Source organism: Neofelis nebulosa, chromosome 15, assembly GCF_028018385.1.
Source record: "Neofelis nebulosa isolate mNeoNeb1 chromosome 15, mNeoNeb1.pri, whole genome shotgun sequence".
Lineage (NCBI taxonomy): Eukaryota > Metazoa > Chordata > Mammalia > Carnivora > Felidae > Neofelis > Neofelis nebulosa.
This window is the reverse complement of record NC_080796.1, coordinates 60,312,350-60,331,765: the sequence shown is the minus strand read 5'-3', so window position 1 is coordinate 60,331,765 and position 19,416 is coordinate 60,312,350. Positions and strand designations below refer to the sequence as shown.

At 35.5% G+C, this 19,416-nt stretch overlaps 1 protein-coding gene across 2 annotated transcripts in view; it reads left to right on the top strand.

Moving 5' to 3' along the window:
• USH2A (usherin) overlaps window positions 1-19,416 on the top strand; it is a 745,506-nt gene that overhangs the window by 187,197 nt on the left and 538,893 nt on the right. For both annotated transcript variants that reach the window (XM_058701414.1, XM_058701413.1), the window contains 2 exons: window positions 4,417-4,580; window positions 15,790-15,948. In XM_058701414.1, the coding sequence (XP_058557397.1) occupies window positions 4,417-4,580; window positions 15,790-15,948 (323 nt within the window). The remainder of the gene's footprint in view (window positions 1-4,416; window positions 4,581-15,789; window positions 15,949-19,416) is intronic.

The window sequence follows — 19,416 nt, the reverse complement described above, 5'->3', positions numbered from 1 at the left end:
CCTGAACTAGAGGACTGAATGGAGAACTCTGCTGGCATTAAGGTTTCAAAGCTTAGGCCAGTCTTTTATTTATTTATTTATTTTTAAAATTTTATTTTTAATTTTTTTAAAATTCACATCCAAATTAGTTAGCATATAGTGAAACAATGATTTCAGGAGTAGATTCCTTAATGCCCCTTACCCATTTAGCCCATCCCCCCTCCCACAACCCCTCCAGCAACCCTCAGTTTGTTCTCCATATTTATGAGTCTCTTATGTTTCGTACCCCTCCCTGTTTTTATATTATTTTTGTTTCCCTTCCCTTACGTTCATCTGTTTTGTCTCTTAAAGTCCTCATAGGAATGAAGTCATATGATTTTTGTCTTAGTCAGTCAAAGCTTAGGCCAATCTTGAAGAAAGCATTCTCTTCCTTGGCGGAGAAGTTAGCTGGGGGGACAGCTAAGCTGATCAAAAAGGCCTCGAAAGAGCTAAATTGTTCTTAGAGCTACGTGTCACATTTGATTTATCTGTGGTGTCCTATTCCGAGTCTAAAGCTTTCCTAGTGCTTTTTTCATTCATTTATTCAACAATATTTATTTATTGAACCTTTACTGTGTGCAAGTCTTTGTGCTAGGGACTGATCGAAACTTTGGCCAATTTCTCCAGATTAAAGTCTCCTTAACATTTCTTTCTGTTTTATTCATTAATAATCATTAACAACCCTTGTCTACAATCCCTCAGCAATTTGAGATTTCTTCTTCATCCATTCTTTGTGTCAAATGGTGTCCCCATCACACCTGTCAGCAAATTAGAAAACTGGAAGTAACTCTGTGCCCTTCTTTGCTTCTCTTTTCAATGTGTCTGCCTCATCCTCCTGATTTTAGTTACTCATCATTTCTTAAATCTCTCTCTCTCTCTCCTTTCCGTTGCTCCTTACCACTGTCACTGTTGCACCTTTTCTGGCAATATCTTGCCTCTGCTTAGCTTTCTCAGTTAGTTTTGTCTGTTACCCCTCCCATTCTGAATTTTACCCCCAAATTTTGAATTGCTTATAACCTCATACCCTCTCCTGATGTTTCCCTTTTCTCTCTCTTTTGTCCCTCTCTGGCCTGCGTGGCATATTCCTATTCAACTTTTAATATTCAGCTCAAACATCTCTTCCAAGATTCCTTCTTTTTTTCTTTTTTGAAGTTTATTTACTCTGAGAGAGAGTGAGAGAGAGAGCATGAGCAGGAGAGGGGCAGAGAGAGAGGGAGAGAGATAGAGAATCCCAAGCATGCTCTGCACCGCCAGCGTGAAGCCTAATGTGGAACTTGAACCCACGAATTGCAAGACCATGACCTGAACTGAAACCAAGAGTCAGATGCTTAAATGACTAAGCCACCCAAGCTCCCCCAAGATGCCTTCTTAATATTCCTTTCGCTGTCCCTTTCCCTCCTGCCAGACTAACTAGTTTTGTCCTTTTCTGTGCCCACAGAGTCTGCATATATCTTTATTAAGGCTGTATTTTATCTTTCTTGCTAGACTGTGAGCTCTTTGAAGACAGGGACAATTCTATCTTTTTCCTCTTTATGTCCTCAGTGTCTCTTCCAGTCATAGAACATAATTAGACCTCAATGAATACTGTTTATGTCAATCAATATGTATAAAAACATTTGATGGTACCCTTGAGTTGAATCCCCCGATAGAAGAGAGGTGTTCAAAGAGAAATGTCAGTAAAATGATCTATATCCTGGAATACATCCTTGGACCTCCTAGTATAGCTCTCTCTTAGATGATGAAGCTTCTGACAATGAAATGCATCATTGAAATACACTCCTTTATTAATAGTGATGTTTTGCAATAATAATAAGTAGGATGGCTCTTCCTCTTACTATTTGCACAACTGGACTAAGTTCTGTGGAAAGGAAAATATATGAGGTTTGTGATTTAAGGAACAGAGGCCAATTAACTTATTTCCCATTGTACTCAGTAAACACTGAGTTACATAAAGGCCCAAACAGAACTGTAATAGCAGAGTGCTGGCAGAGATTAGCGATGCTTTACTCCTGTTTTGTTTACCATAATGAACTGGTCAATAAACATCACAAATTGTTTATCTATATAAATCTTGACAGATTACTCTTTATGAAATCCATTTAGCAAGTGAGGTTTTCCCATAAGGATGAAAAATGAAGATTTTAAACAGATTGCGGGAGAAGCTCTGCCTGTACCAGGAGAGTCGGTGTAATGAAGGTTTCTTTATATTAATATTACAAAAACCATTTATCCTGACAAAATCAATATCACAATTCATCTTAGTTTGGTGTTTCTCTTTCTAAGCTTAAAATGTCTTCTCCTTTATTATGTATAATTTTGTTTTAATAAATGTGAAATATATTTCATGTAGGAGGTGCTCTTGAGAAGGGATAACTTATCAAATGACATCAGACTTGTAGCTGATTTGCTAAAAAGAGTCTTGGAAATGTTTAAAATTATATTTGAGTGGCTGAGAAATTTATAGGAATCATTTTACTTAAACCTCAATTACAAAATCATCCCCAGTGCCCTTTGGGTTAGAAACAAACTATAATATTCAGGGAAGTCTCCTATGAACTTCATTCAGGTAAAATTCTCTCTTACTGAAGTCAAGCAATTATAACAAGTCAGATAAGTTAGATATAACACCAGCTGGGATAAGAGAATATAAAATCAGGAATAGTCACATTTAATTACTCAAAACATTGCATGCTTTCCTAAGAAGGGATTTATTTATTCCATTTGGATTCAGAACTTAATATCCCATGGATATTGACAGAGCTAACTTGGAGTTAAGCGTGTAGCAGCTAGCTGGAAGAAAATAGAACTACATCAAGGAAAGGAATTGCGTTATACACTGGAAACTATTACTCTAAATGTACTGTATGTAAAGTAAGTGTGATTGTCTCATGAGTGAATGGTAATAAAAACTGAATACTCAAGAGACTTATTCATGACTGGTGTGGTGATATATATATATGCATTGGGAGAAGCTTGCCTCTTATTGTTTATGCTTTACCAATATTACATTAAAAGCCTACAAACAATATGCTCTAAGTAATAGCATATAATGAAATTAAGAGCAACTCAAATATTTTGTTGCTTCTATAATTCCACTTTAATTTCCATGCATAATTTTCTTCAGCTCTGATACTTAAGGAGCCTAAATAAAACATCTATTTGAAATGGAGTTTTGATGCAATGTCTGTATACATAAAGGACTTAATATAGTTGTTGGTAGGGGGGGAATGTCCTTTGATCATGACATAAAAAGGGCAAACTACAGTGTAGGGGTTTTCAAGAGAAACTGTACTTTATTTATTCCCAAGGTGATATTAGTCCATAAAACAAATTTGCAGCTTATTTAACAGTCTTTAGTTTTTATCGGCCTTTTTAAGGGTGTTGAATGATTACCCGAGAGATCACACTGTAGAAGTTGCAGGGGGGATAAAGAAACTATGCCTCCAGCATCTTTATTAGAAAATAGAGGTGAATCCATTTAATGTTATTTTAAATGCACCACATGGAAAGTTCCCATTTACAAGTGAGTTGTCTTTTTTACATGTGCTGTTTTTGCTTCTCCAACACTTCCTGGTGCCAAAATTGCGTACCCTAATCAATGACATTGGCATTGGCCATGAATTTGAATAATTTACTCAGAGGAAACAGGTTTTGGATTCTATCATGGCAAGATGCCAGGATAGTGATTTCTACAAGCAACTTTAGGTCCAAGAAATTGAAGTTGGAACGAAGTCATCTCATGATATTTATATCATTAGCATCTTTTCATAGATCAGAAGAATGCTCTATTCACCAACCATTCTGGATAAATGAGTTCAGTGCATAAAATGGAAAATGAAATATAACCTATATTAAGGCATCGGCAGTATTGGAACATGTCTTCCTCAAACTCTTAGTGAAATTTATTCTTTGTAAGACTAAATATAGAATTTCAAGATTTTTAGGGAGATCAGTGGTTATCATACCGGTGTTATATTTTATAACTTGGTAGATACTTGGAAAGATGATTTATGGGTACCTAATCTAAATTTTTAGCTTTCAGAGGAGCTACTTTTGTGAGAAAGCAAAATTTACAGTATTCTTAATTGAGCAGCTGGCATTCAAAAGAATCCATAAGATGTATTGTAGCATGAAAAAAGCAATATAACATTTTTTTGCCATTAATTAGTTTACAAAGAGGAGGCTTCATAGAGATTTTATTGTGAGCAACATTTTGTTAAATATTCTTTTTCTGTCTTGTTTGATTTTGTATTTGTTTGTTTAGCTCAAGCATTCTTTTCAATAGATTGGCTAAAACAGACCATCTTATTTCACAATGTTATTGATAGATGTAACTTATACTATGAATTATTAATCAAAACATTATTCTCTTTGATGGTTTATTTGTCTTGTTTTCAGATGTCAGCCTTGCAATTGTCATCTCTCAGGAGCCTTGAATGAAACCTGTCACTTGGTCACGGGCCAGTGTTTCTGTAAACGATTTGTCACTGGCTCCAAGTGTGATACTTGTGTTCCCAGGGCAAGCCATTTGGATGTGAACAATCCACTGGGCTGCAGCAAAAGTAAGTGAACTCTGGCCCTGTGCTGGTGGGTGGAAGATCATGCAGGAAAGAGTGTCTCGTTATTTTCCTTCTCCACTGAGAACCCATCAGAAAAGCTTAGGCAAAATGTGGAGGATTTCGGTGAGAAATGGAAAAAAAACAAAACAAAAAAAACCCCAAAAAAACTACATGAAATGAAACACGTTCTTTTCCCTTGATGAGATTATTGAAAATGGTTATTATGTAAGTAGCGGGAAATTTACAATATTTTGTTAGAATGGAATCACTCTAGGGGCGCCTAGGTGGCTCAGTCGGTTGAGCCTCCGACTTCGGCTCAGGTCATGATCTCGGGTCTGTGAGTTCGAGCCCTACATCGGCTCTGTGATGACAGCTCAGAGCCTAGAGCCTGCTTCTGATTCTGTCTCCCTTTCTCTCTGCCCCTCCCCCACTCATGCTCGCGCACGCGCTCTCTCTCTCTCTCTCTCTCTCTCTCTCTCAAAAATAAATAAACATTAAAAACAAAATTAAAAAAAAAAAAGAATGGAATCACTCTAGTGGTGACAAGAGTCCCGGTTTTCCCCAGATGTTGGACTTTCCAGTGATAGGACTTTCAGTGCAAAAAATTAACACTCCTGGTTAAAACAAAATGATTGGTGACCCCACCAAAGAAGGATATTTGCAGCCAATTTTCTATACCAAATGGAAGATTTATTCTTATTTATGATGAGTTATGTTTTTCTATCCTCCAAATTTTATGGGTATGTGCTATTATTGTTTAGACCCTCACTTATAATCTGCTTCCTTATTTCATGATGCACTTCTTTCCTATCAACATTTGTTTATTGTAGCAATTATTATTATCACAGCATATTACTACTATATTTCATATTTCTTCTACAGTAAGTTGTATTAGTTGTTTAAACATCTCTCACATTTCTATTTTTAACTCCTGGAAGTTAAAGATTACACCTTAGTATCTTCAGACTTTTAAATACCATTCTCCAGTGTCTTGACTTGACTTCTCAAGTAACCTGCAAGCCTAAGTTTCATAGCATATTGATGATTTATTTATATTTATTTCAAGATCATATATCCTTACATTTTCCAGAATTCCTAAGAAATGCCTGCTGAGAACATGTGGTAAGGAACCCTCTATAACATATTGTACAATGCATGTTCTCCTTGGGGTGTCCTGGGACTATCATGAGTCACAATGCTAAGAAATGCCATAAGTCAGGACAAATCATCATAAACAAACATACTAGGAACTGTGTTATCTACATTTAAGAGACAGAGAATTACCTAATATAATATTGGGCTCCACAGCAGCTATACTAGATTTTGAGATAGTGGAAGACAGGGTGTGGCTAATGGTTAACAAGACATATTCAGATTTTGTGCCTATGTACTTTATCTTCAGTATCCCGTGTTTCATTTGGTTTCTCTGGATGTTAGTATAAATAACAGTATAGGTATTTATGCTTCTTTTGGGAAAGGACTGTCATGATTGCCTTTGTGTAAATACAGTCTAAACAAATCTGGATTTCACTGAGAATATTTATCATTCATTGATTAGTTATAGAGTTGATTTATTTGTGTGCAACACGAATTCCAGCATATTGCTTTGGATGTCAGTTGTAGATCAGCATTTTGTGACAAACTTAGGATACAACATACTGAATCTTAGCAGTTTTTGATTGGTTCTGCCTCTAATTTTGTGTGAAAATATTGGCATCTGATCCACTTTTTTATACTTATTCTTACACCTAAGACACAGTCTAGGAACTATACCTTAGGTAGAACTGGGCAGGTTGGTTCACTGAACACCTGGCCTACATTTCTTAGCAGTGGTAGACATTTACTTTTATGTTATATCTTTCCTTCTCTGGGCTAAGCCTTCGTATCTTTCCAAATGCTTCCAATTTTAATAGTTAAAAAATTTTCTATTCCTAATTATTTTTCTATATATGTGTGTGTGTATATAGAAGAATATATATATATATATATATACATATATATATATATGTATATATATATACACACACACACACATATATAGAAAAATAATTAGGTATATATAGTATATAGTATATTAGTATATAGTATACTATATAGTATTAGTATAGTATATATAGTATATAGTATATAGTATATTAGGTATATATATAGTAGATAGTATATAGAAGAATATATATATATATATATATATACACACACACACACACATATATAGAAAAATAATTAGGAATAGAAAAGTTTTTATACAGAAAGAATATATAAGAATATATAAGAATATATATATATATATACACACACACACACACACACACACACACAATATGTCTATATATATATACATACTAAATTTTCTCTCTAAACTTGTGATCCTTGGTGATGAATACATTCCTTCAACTACTTATGGTAGTTGTTGCTGCTGCTGTTTTAGGTTTGTGTTTCACAAAATTTACCCAACACTGTGCAAAGTTAGAAGCCCAGTATCAACACAGGTCATTCATTTTAGAAAAAAAAAATAGACAGGATTCCTGCCTTTAAAGGAGCTCGAAACATAGCAGAAATGATGGACATACTGGCAATACAAGGGAGTGAGCACAGGGCACGGGAAATACTGGTTGTGGCATGGGTAGGAAGGGAGCCTGCTTTCCTTCCTGTTCCACCTCGATTTTTACATGGTACTTGCTTGTTATCCTAGCAACAGCCGGAACAAGCAGCTTCACAAAGATAGGATGCTATTGGAAGGAATGTAGTGCTATCTATTGTTGAAACTGTGAACTACCTCGGGCTGGTATTTTGCTCTGTGTCCAACAGATGTCAAGCATGTGTTTTTCAGGAACATTAGTATGTTTCATGGTGTCCTTCTACACAGTTTGGGAACCATGGGATTATGACTATTATCTTTTCCCCTTCTTTAGAGGCCACTGGCAATAGTTTAGCAGTTTCATCTGTTATTTTTTCCTTCTTTTTTTTTTTTTTTGACAGAAAGTTGAATTGGGAATCTGAGCATATAATTTCCAGAATGCAGGAGAATTGAATTCAGAGAAGATAGTTAGTTAGAACCTCGTTAAAATCTGCTTCCTTATTTTATGATTCATTTCTTTCCTATCAATATTTGTTTCATGCTTTAGGAATTGTGGCCATTCTCCTTAATAGGAGAGACACTAGCAAAACAGGTATTAAATGGTTCTTCCTTTTCTGAGCTTTACTAGTGGATGAAATTTCAATTTCCCTAAACTTCTTACTATGAACTTAATGAAATATATATATATAAATTTATATATTATGTATTAAATATATATAAAATATGTAAATATATGTAAAATATATTAATATATTATATATTAATATATATTATATGTATTATATATAGACATATATATGTCTATAAAATAGACATAAAATATATATGTAAATATATATATTTATATTTATTTATAAACTGTCCATATCTCATTTGTGTTTAAGTCTTCTTGACACTGTTCACTGCTATGTTTATCCTTGGTTATTTATCCATCTTTTTATCACTCATAGCTTTTTCTTTATCCTTACTTATCATAGAAGCTTTTGTAACTAACACTTTAAAAATATTTTTGTTGTCAAATATATACAAGATAAAATTGACCGTATTAGCCATTTTTAAATGCACAGTTAATTTATATTAAATTCAATCATAATGTTGTGCAACCATCACTGCCGTGCATCTCCATAACTCTTTACAACTTGTAAAATGGAAACTGTGTACCAATTAAACAATAATATCTCCCATTTGACCCCAGCCCCTGGCAATCACAATTTTATTTTCTCTATAATTTTGAATAATCTAAGAACCTCATATAAGTAAAATCACAAAATATTTGCCTTTTTGTGAGTGGCTTATTTCAGTTAGCATATGTCCTCCAGGGTCATCCATTTTGTAGCTTATCTTATAATTCCCTTCCTTTTAATTCTGAAGAATATTCCATCATATGCATGTACCATATTTTGCTTATCCATTCATCTGTCGGTGGGCCTGTGGGTTGCTTCCATGTTTTGGCTTCTGTGAGTAATGCTGCTATGGGTATGGGTGTATAGCCATTTCTTCAAGACTGCTTTCAATGACTGCTTTCAGTTCTGTTGGGTATATAACAGAAGAGGGATTCTAGATCATATGGTACGTCTACTTTTAATTTTTTTGAGGAACTGCCATACTATTTCCCACACCAGCTTTACTATTTTAAATTCCCACCAACAGTACACAATGGCTCAGATTCTCTATATCTTTGCCAACATTGTTATTTTGTATTTATCACAGCCATCTAATATATATGAGATGCTATCTCATTGTAGTTTTGATATGCATTTCTCTAATGATTAGTAATACTGAGCATCTTTTCATAGTTATTGGCCATCTGTTTATCTTTTCTGGAGAAAGTCTATTCAAGTTATTTGCCTAGTTTTTCATTGGGTTATTTGTCTTTATTACTGAGCTGTAACTGTTCTTTACATATTCTAGGTGCATGTCCTTTATTAGATATATGATTTACAAATGTCTTCCCCAACTGGGTTTACTTTTCACTTTCCTGATAGTGTCATTTGAAGCATGGATGTTTCAAAATCTGATACAGTTCAATGTATCCATTTTTTATTATTATTTATGCATTTAGTGTAATATCTAGGAAACCGTAACCAAATCCAAGGTTAGGAAGATTTACCCCCATGTTTTCTTGTAAGAGTCTTATAGTCTTTTTGCTTTTACATTTAAATCTTTGATCCATTTTGAATTAATTTTTAGATATGTTGTGAGTTAAGTCTCCAGTTTCATTCATTTCGAATGTGGCTTTCCAGTTGTTCCTGCACTATTTATGGAAAACACTATTTTTCCCTTGGTTCTCATTAGTCTTGTTGAAAATCAGTTTATTATGTTCTGTTGACTTTTTAATCTATATTTTGTGTTATTTTATTACTAGTTGCCCTATGAATTAGAGTATGCATACTCATTTGCCACAAACTACTTTAGGCTATACTGATATAATGCTGGTAATATATAAGAGATACGCTTTTGGTACGGCTTCTTTTCCTTCCCTATCTTTGAGTGATCATACCGTGTAAATGTGTGTATGTGTTGCATATATATATACTATATATATATAGTATATATATATACTATGTACACATATATAGTATATATAATAAATCCAACATTGCACTAATATAATTATTATTTTCTTTTAACAGTAATACGTTTTTAAAAGTGATTTGAGAAGAAAAAACAGAATATGAATATATATACACACACACACAGATATACACGGAGTCTTTGATATTTACTCCATATTTATCCTTTCTGGTGTTCTTCCTACCTCTATGTGATTCAATTTATTTACTCTCTGTGTCATTTCCTTTTAGCCTGATTGATTTCCTTAGTATTTTTTGTAGGGCTAGTCTACAAGAATTCTCCCACTGTTTTTTTCAAATTATTTGGGAATACCTATATCTTCCTTCCTTCCTTCCTTCCTTCCTTCCTTCCTTCCTTCCTTCCTTCCTTCCTTCCTTTCAATGGGTAGATTTTCTGGATAGAATTCTTGGTAACAAGTATTCCTTTTTCTTTTAGGACTGACTTTGAATTCATTCTACTACTTTATGGCCTCCATTGTTTTTGTCAGCCTTTAACTGTATTTTTCTTCAACTGTAAATGAATTTTCTCTTACTCTTTTAAAAGTGTTTTTTTTTTGCTTTGTTTTTTGTTTTTTTGGGTTTTTTTGGTCTTTCAGCAGTTTGTGATATGTTTAGTGTGAATCTCTTTGTATCCTACTTGGATTCATTGTACTTTTTGGAAATGGAAATGTAGATAAATGTTTTCCACCAAATTTGGGGAGTTTGAGCCAATATTTCTTCAGATATTTTCTGCCACCTTCTCGGTCTCTCATTTTGGGGATCCCATGACACATATTTTGGTGCATGGTACACCTGACATTTTCTTATAGGTCTCTGTGGATCTGTTCATGTTTGGTCTATTTTTTTCACTTTCTTTCTGTGGATTGGCTAAATCATATTGCTATATCTTTACATTTTACCTATTGCTTTATCTTCAAGTTCACTGACTCTTTCTCCTTTCCTTTCAAATCTGCCATTGAGTCCTTTTCAGGAAAGTTTCAAGTTTAGTTATTGTATTGTTCAACTCTGGAATTTAGTGTTTTTATACATTCTGTTTCTCCATTAAAGTTTTCTTTTTACTGAATCATCATCATCATCATCATCATCATCATATTTTCCTTTAACTCTTAGGACATATTTACAATAGCTGCTATGAAGTATTTTTTGCTACACTTAATATTAGAGATCATTCAGAATCTGTTTCTCTCCACTGCCAATTTTATGAGTATAGTTCGCCGTTCCTTTAAGTGTGTTGTAATTGTATGTTGGAAACACTTAGGTTGTTTAGATTTTTTTGATAGTTTGCATAGACTTAAATGGTGGGGAGATTTCTCCACTGCAGTGTACAGCTCCTGATGTCTCTACCAGTTTTTTTGTTTTTTAATTTAATTTTTACTCACAGCCTGGCTTCCTAGGAGTCACTGCTGTGTCTGAAGCAGCCAAATATTTGGGCAATGTTTGTGCTCAAATACTTCTAGACCATATAGCTTCTGCCATTCAATGTGTGTCTGGGTTGGGGGATGTTTTCAGAGTTACAGTGAGTTCTCCGTTCTTTGGCCTCCACTTTTCACTGGCTCTCATGGTTTTCCCCATAGCTTCATGGTTTTCCAGCCTGATACAGATCTGTGGAGAACCTCTCTCAGGTCTTCCATGGCTCTCTCCTGCCTGGGGTCTCCTGCTTGATTATCTGGTAAATTCCCCACTCAACCTCGCTGGGAGCACATGCACAGGCTAGCAAACCTGTGAATTTTCCCTCTTGTTCCCAATCAGCTGAGCCATTTTTAGATGGCAAAGCTATGAATTCCTGCTGCCAACCCCATATGGAGTCAGTGCCCTATGGTACCAAAGCTACTGTTTATAGTCAGCCCTGCTGGTACAACTAACACACCTAATTGTGGAACTGGTACTATGGGAACAGCCCCTCACAAAAGGGCCACAGACTCCTACTGTTACGACTCAAAGCTCTCCAAGTTCTTCAAGAGTAGGTATATGTTCTTAACTTTTTGTTTGCTTGTGGTTGATTTAGAGCTCCCAGAAATGGTTATTTTGGAGATTTCACTGAGTTTTAACTCTTTGGGTCTAAACTCTTTTTGTTGCCATAATCAGAAGCACTCCTATCTCTTTTTACTTTTTAAATATTTCTTATAATTTTCTAGATATTGTTTTATTTTTTAATTTCATCTATAGAATACATTTTAAAATGTTTCTTAATAACTATCTTCTACTTGTTTTGCATTAATGGCACTAAGTGCTGGCTTCATAGCTGCATCTTCCTTTGTGATTAGGTATGGCCATGTCACGAACTTCTGCCTGAAATGATCTGGGCAGAAGTGATGTGTGGGAGTCCTGGGTTGTGCTTTCATAACCACAGGACATGCCCTCCATCTCTCCTTTTCTTTTTCTTTTTCCTTTTCCTTTTCCTGTAGATTTGGATGTGGACTTGGTGGCCATCCAGCTGGAATCACATACATAGGGATAACCCCTTAAGGATGGCAAGGCAAAGGACAGAGGGAATCCAGACACCTGTTCTCATAGCCACAGTGTTTCCAGCCTTTCATGGAAGAGGGACATACACATATTCATTTTATATGCAAAATAATCCTGAACAGTAGATAATCCTCCCTTTACTATAGATGAGGGGAGGATTCAGAGAGTCTAGTCAAAATTTGACTACAGTTACACAATTACCCAAGTGCCTAAGCCACGATTAAAACTCATGGCTCCCAAACAAATGGATATAGTCACAACATTATACTATTCTTCCTTAAAAGAAAGTCTGGCTTATGCAAAGGTCATGCTTGGCAATTTTGATAAATGAGTATGCGACCATTTTCTCAGAATTCCCTTTCAGCACACAGAAGGTGAGTTCAGGTTATCTCAGGGCCGGGATTTCATAATATTATTTCTCAAAGTGGTACTGAACCATCAAAGCCTTCAGATCTATGAACATTCTCATTTTGATGTCAAATAGGCTACATCTATACTGTGAAGTTGGACAAGACCGTGGTTAGAGATAGTCATAACAAGTAATCAACTTTAAGTGTTTGAAAGAGCCTATTTGTGTATTTGTGTACGTGAATGTTTGTTGCTAAGGAAATTTTCAAGTAATGCAAATCATTTCCCATACCCTTTGACACGGGATGGAAACGTATTTTTCTTCCAGTCATCCAAAAAGTATTTCACTGTCTTAGAAAATAGTCTGAAGGTCAGTTTTGATTGCTTTAACTCTGAAATCTGTTGCGTTCCTGATATCATGCAGAGTTTTAGATATAGTTAGTAATATCCACTAAAAATATTCAATTGCCATAGATTACAAGGCTCTTTGAGAATGCTATAAATGAGCCAGTTTATGAGTCTTTGTGGTTCCACCAAGAACAACAGGATGTAGAGCCCTAAATTAAAAATCCCTGACAGATCAAATGCCTGTCAGTCTGTGTTCAACCAGTGCAAATGACCATATCATATATGGCAAATTCCAGAATTCAAAAATATAAGGTCCTTTTTGGAAATGGTTCTCTTTTCCTGTGTCACTATGTCATTTTGAGACTGCTACTACTCTCGTCTTGTATCTAACTAGGCATATGGACAGTTAGATATTTAATATGACAATGCAAATTCCCAAGGAGGAAAAACAAGATAAAAGGGAAGAGTGAGAGTGTATCTAGTTCAAATATTTTTTTTTTCTTTAAGAATATAACATCAATATTATCTCCCTTAGGATTAGAGACATTGTCTTTAGGAAGCCTATGCATCATATATGGAATTTTGTATATTTCAAATTCAGTGCTCTTGAAATACTTTCTTAAAATGTTATTATTGGATTATACCATGTCTTTAAAGTGGAGTGTATCCCTCATGAATACTGATGAATTAGTAATAGGTCTTAGTTGAAAGTCTTTGCCTGGTGTGCAGGATAACTTCACTATCCTACTCCATACTTCCCCACCCTACTCTATTCCATCAAGATTCTGGATGGTCTGCATCAGCAGGCTCCCTTACCCTCTGACTTCCTGTTGGCTTTGGCTACTCGCAGGAGCCTGCCAGTCAGCTGAAAGGCTGGCAGGAAGAGAAGTTGGAATATTTAACCCTCAGCTTCTTGTCTCAGTGCAGAAGCAGTTTTGAGCTAGTCTTAAGCTGATTGTATCCTGCCATGAGTAGCCACAGCACCTGTCAAGTGATGCTCTTCTTACAGCTCTTTCTATCCCTGAGTACTATGCCCTTTTGGGCTACGGATTGTGTGGGCACCTGGCTGGCTCAGTTGGTTAAGCGTCCTACTTCGGCTCAGGTCATGATCTCGTGGTTCGTGGGTGTGAGCCCTGCGTCAGACTGTGTGCTGACAGCTCAGAGCCTGAAGCCTGCTTTGGATTCTGTGTCTCCCTCTCTTTCTGCCCTGCCCCCACTTGCATTCTGTCACACACACTCTCTCTCTCAAAAAAAAAAAAATAAACATTAACAAAAATTAAAAAGCTAGGGATTGTGTGTTAGAAAAAAGGTAACATAGTGGGTCTGACTGCTTATCTGTAGAAAAACCTGATTACAAAGTTAGCCTTTGGCTGGCATCTGGGAACTTGGGCTTTGTGAGGGTTCTTGCCATCCCCAAAACAGGTCAGAGTGGCTCACTGTCTCTTAAATTTTGTCTGACCAAATGGTTTATGCTTAACCCTGATGTCCTTCTGGAAATCTAGAGTTTGGGGGTTATTCATGTTGACAAAGGCTGTCTACATAAACAGCCCTTGGTACAAACCCTAGGCATTGAGTTTCTAATGAGCTTTCCTGTTTGGCAACATTTCACATGTTTTCACAAAACATTAACATTGCTGGGCGGGGAGGGGGAGGGATTAGGCATATCCCATGTGACTAGAACCTTATGGTTGGTTTCCCTTGGACTTACCCATGTGCCTTTCCCCTTGTTGATTATATTCTATCCTTTAGTTATAATAAATCATAGCCACAAGTAGGACTTTATGGTAAGTCTGGCAAGTCCTGCTAGTAAATCATTGAACCTGGGGGTGGTCTTGAGGACCCCTAACATGAATAGTAATAGAACTCTACCGTTATCACATGATTTTTTGAAATTTCTTAACAAAAATACTAATGGTTTTTGAAGTCAGGTAACACAGCAATCTGTACCTTTGATACCCTATTTAACGAAAGAGTCTGATTGGATGTCCTTCTCTAAATGGATGGAGGATGATGCATGTTGTTAAACCAGAAGGGGATAAATAAGCTGGTGGTTGATTGTCCTTAAAAAATAGTTAGATATTGTCTTTTGCTTTTACCTTTATCTATTCTGGGAGTGGGGAGAAAATGAAGGAAAATAGGAAGACTAAGGAAAATATACAGTAATAGGAGACAACGTTTTCATGGTGTATACTTACATTATATAAAATATCACTAAAACAGTGAGATGAATGCTCTTATGTACCTGATGGAAGCAATTATATCACCCCTAACAACCACTGCACCCTACCAGGTGTGGGTATATTCACACAATACATTAAAATTGTTTCTTGCTAATATTTAGACTGTTTAACATCCATGACATCCATAGGTATTTATATTACCAGCTATTACTCTTTCTTGTAAATTGCGCTCTGTGAGGCAGGATGAGGCATATGTGTTTAGTGGAGTGGAAAACTTCCTTTGAAAAATCCAAAAATTATGCTCCTTAAATTCCAAGTTTCAACGTAACTTATTTATGTCAACTTTTAAATTAAGTGGAAAATAAATGTTATGCATCCTTGGATAGTTTCTCAAAAGAAAAGAAAAAAAGAAAAAAGAAAGAAGGAAGGAAGGAGAAAAATAAGTGCTTAATATAAACTTTTGTGGTTCCCCCCACTCCAACTATGTTTATGTCAGCTGTATTGACCTACAAAATTGTTTTATGCTCATAGATAAAAAGCTTTGTTTTAGAGAATTCATGATGTGTACCCTCTGTTTATTAATGTCTTGGTAAACCACATGTCTTCTTGATAAAGTAATCCTGAATCAGAAAGACCTTTTTGTTGGATATCTTACTTCAGTTTACTTGTGTGCTTATTGATTGCCGTTGCTCATAAATGCTCTCTCCATTGTAATTTAGCTCCATCCCAACAACCTCCACCCAGAGGACAAGTTCAAAGTTCTTCTGCTATCAATCTCTCCTGGAGTCCACCTGATTCGCCAAATGCCCACTGGCTTACTTACAGTTTATTCAGGGATAGTTCTGAAGTCTACACAACTGAAGATCAATACCCATACAGTAAGTTTAAAGGTTTGGTGATAGAAAGAGGTAATATTCTGAGAATTGATATGTTAGCTAAGATCTTTGACATTGAGGATATATGTTGTGGTTTCCTGTGTCTAGCTGAGAATTGTTTCAAACAGAGATGGAATTACAAATCTCAGTAGCCAGCTCCTGGTAATCAAAACAATGTAATAAAAATGAGATGCTTCTTATTTGATAAGCCCTTAATGCTTATCAAATTCTCGAAGATGAAAAAATAATTACCCTATCCAGCATTGATGAGGATATGGAGGAGCTAGAACTTACATAAACTGCTGGAATATCTGTGTAAGTTCATTGGTACAATTTTTCATGCAAGATGAATGGTTAAACTGTACGAAAAAACTAATATATACCATTTGCCTCAGTAAATTTACTTTAGGAAATTTATCTTAAATTAATAGTCATAAATGGATACAACATATGTTCAAACATACACTACTTGTAAGAGCAAAATATTGGAAACATTCAGATATTCAAAAAACTTTCCATAAATTGTGATAGATGGCATAGTAGAATCCTGGTACATTGTTAAGTGAATTTTAGGATGTGATTGCCTATAAAATGATACCTTAGTTTACATGTTAATGAATGGAAAATGTCCATGATGCATTGTGTGATGTAATAAAAGATATTACAAATAATCTATTATTTATATTTTAATTCAAAAATGTGTAGAAATACTGGAAGGCTTACAACAAACTGATCTGTAGTGTTCTCTGGGCATAATATTACAGAAAATTTACCAAGTATTTCTATTATATGGGTTCAGCTTTTAAAATTCTCAGGTTAAAAATGGACTTTTAAAATAGTGGGATCAGAGTACTAATGTTCTTGCAGACAATGTAATTTTATGCATAGCTGCCATTTCCATAGAGATAGAAAATAACATGAACTTAAATTGAAAGAGACAGAATGGGGGGAAACCATGAAGACTATCTTTGTATCTGTAACTTTTATGAAGATTTAAAATTTTTTTTTTCAAGGTTTTTTATTTATTTTTGGGACAGAGAGAGACAGAGCATGAACGGGGGAGGGGCAGAGAGAGAGGGAGACACAGAATCGGAAACAGGCTCCAGGCTCCGAGCCGTCAGCCCAGAGCCTGACGCGGGGCTCGAACTCACGGACCACGAGATCGTGACCTGGCTGAAGTCGGACGCTCAACCGACTGTGCCACCCAGGCGCCCCACTTTTATGAAGATTTTAAAGGTGCTATTAGAAATCAAACTATTGGGACACATTGTCTTATTAAAAATATTTACCCAAGATGTTTTATATTTTTCTTATTTCTTATTTTTATTTATTTTTTGAGAGAGATCATGAGCCGGGGAGGTCAGAGAGAGAGGGGCACAGAGGATCCAGAGTGGGCTGTGCACAGTCAAGCTGACAGCAGTGAGCCTGACGCAGGGCTTGAACCCACAAACCATGAGATCGTGATCTGAGCCGAAGTTGGACACTCAACCAACTGAGCCACCCAGGCGCCCCCACTCAGATCTTTTAGATCTAGTTTCCCTAAAGCCAGAATGAAGAAATAGAAATTTTTACAGGCTGCTAGCTCTGTCTTCTCTGATATTTGCCTCTAGACATGTTTAGCTATGAGCTAGTTTGAGAAACTCGTTTTAAAAAACATTGGAACAGTGATTCTAATTCAAGTTTCCATTTTGTTCTCCTTGTTTAATGTCCAATTTTCCAAATTCTAGCTTAACTCGCTTACTTAGTTAGACAAGTACATAAAGTTCTGTAGGTGCACTGAAGTTCCACAATCTTCTTCAAAATGGTTAGGAGTCGGCCTTGTTTTAACATAGTGATTGGCTCTAAAACTTCTATATGGCGTACGCTTCTGTAGGTTACATTTTGTACCTAATTCTGCCTGACAGACACCTACATTCCTGTGTCCAGCACTTTCTATTAACTCTAAATGTTTCTCCAGTACTCCGGCTCTTCTTTGAAGTTAATGGAAACTCTGAACTTCATGGTGCAGATTGCAAAGGGAAATGAACATCTGTCTACATCTGCCATGTTGGCAAAGCATCCCAAAAACCTGCTACTAGAATGTTTATTTTCTTCCAAATATCAGCATGATCCAGGTGTCCTTAAACTTAAACTTTTGTGATAGGAGAAGAGAGAGTTCTAAAAATATTGAAAGTAATTTTGAAGATAACAGTACCACTGGTTGGATTATTGCTGAAAATTGTGAATTAGGATCACCCTATTTTCCATACAGCTTAATTCAATAATAAAATTAAACTTCAATTATACCCTTCAATCCAGTGGCATGTTTTCTATAGTAACATATTGTGATCTGTTTTACAGACCATTGCATGAGAATATAACACTCTGGCTCTTTTTCATGATTGTACTAATATAGAATCCAAATAACAGTTTCTTGCATAATAAGTGTGTACTCATTCACTAATCAGACATTTATATAATCCTATTAAACAAGGTATTATTTCCTAAAACCTTATTTTTCACTAAAAAAATGCCACTTCTGGCATTTCTTGACAATCACTATAATTAATGATGTGAAAATTATCTGCATGATGGCATTTGAACAGTAAGAACAATTGGTTAATGCTGTCAGAACTTTGTATCATCCTAATAATCCCCTCATGTTTATTACTCTATTTCCAGTGTGTGGATAGCATGTGTAATATGAAAAGGAAACAGTACTTATATTCAGTCGGATGAACACAAATCTTTGGGTTAAATAAAGGCATTTGGAATTATAGGTGGAGAATCATTGAACTTTTCAAAGAAAATTAATAGTGTTGTCTTCCGAGAAAGTTTGATCACTTGGTTGAGACCATTATAGAATTCCTTGTTAGAATAAAAACTTTTCTTAGCTTGCCTGATGCACTATGGGATTCTCTAGGACAGTTATTTCCAACCTAAGATCATGACACACTGATGTATTATTATCTTTAAAGGTTGCAAAGTATTTATTATTAATAATAGCACACTAATTGTGGAATAATTGTAAGGTATCTGAGTTACAGACTTTCCAAAAATAAGCAAAATTTACAGCTTCATAAGCTTGTACATAACCAGCTTTCAAAAATAGGAGAGAAAGATCTAGAGGTCAAGTAAGCACATTGGGAATTGTACATAATCAGCACCTAATATTATCTCCCCTGTAGCGCCAATCTGGTTTGCTTATAGGTATTTTCCATGTCATAGGTGTGAAGAGAACAGCTATCATAGGAAATAGCACTCATTTAGTAGTGTTGCAGTTTTAGGGAGTGGTCAATAAATCATATTATGTTTTCCTACTTGAATTTGGAACCTAAAGAAAACTAGACCTAGCAGTCAGGAAGGTGGAAATGAAAAATAAAAATAATCTTCATTACTGATAAAAGTCAGATTGGAGAATAGACCTTCCCTCCTTCAGGAAGACAGATTAGGAGAGAGAAAAATCAATGGGCTGATCTAAGCATGTTCTGT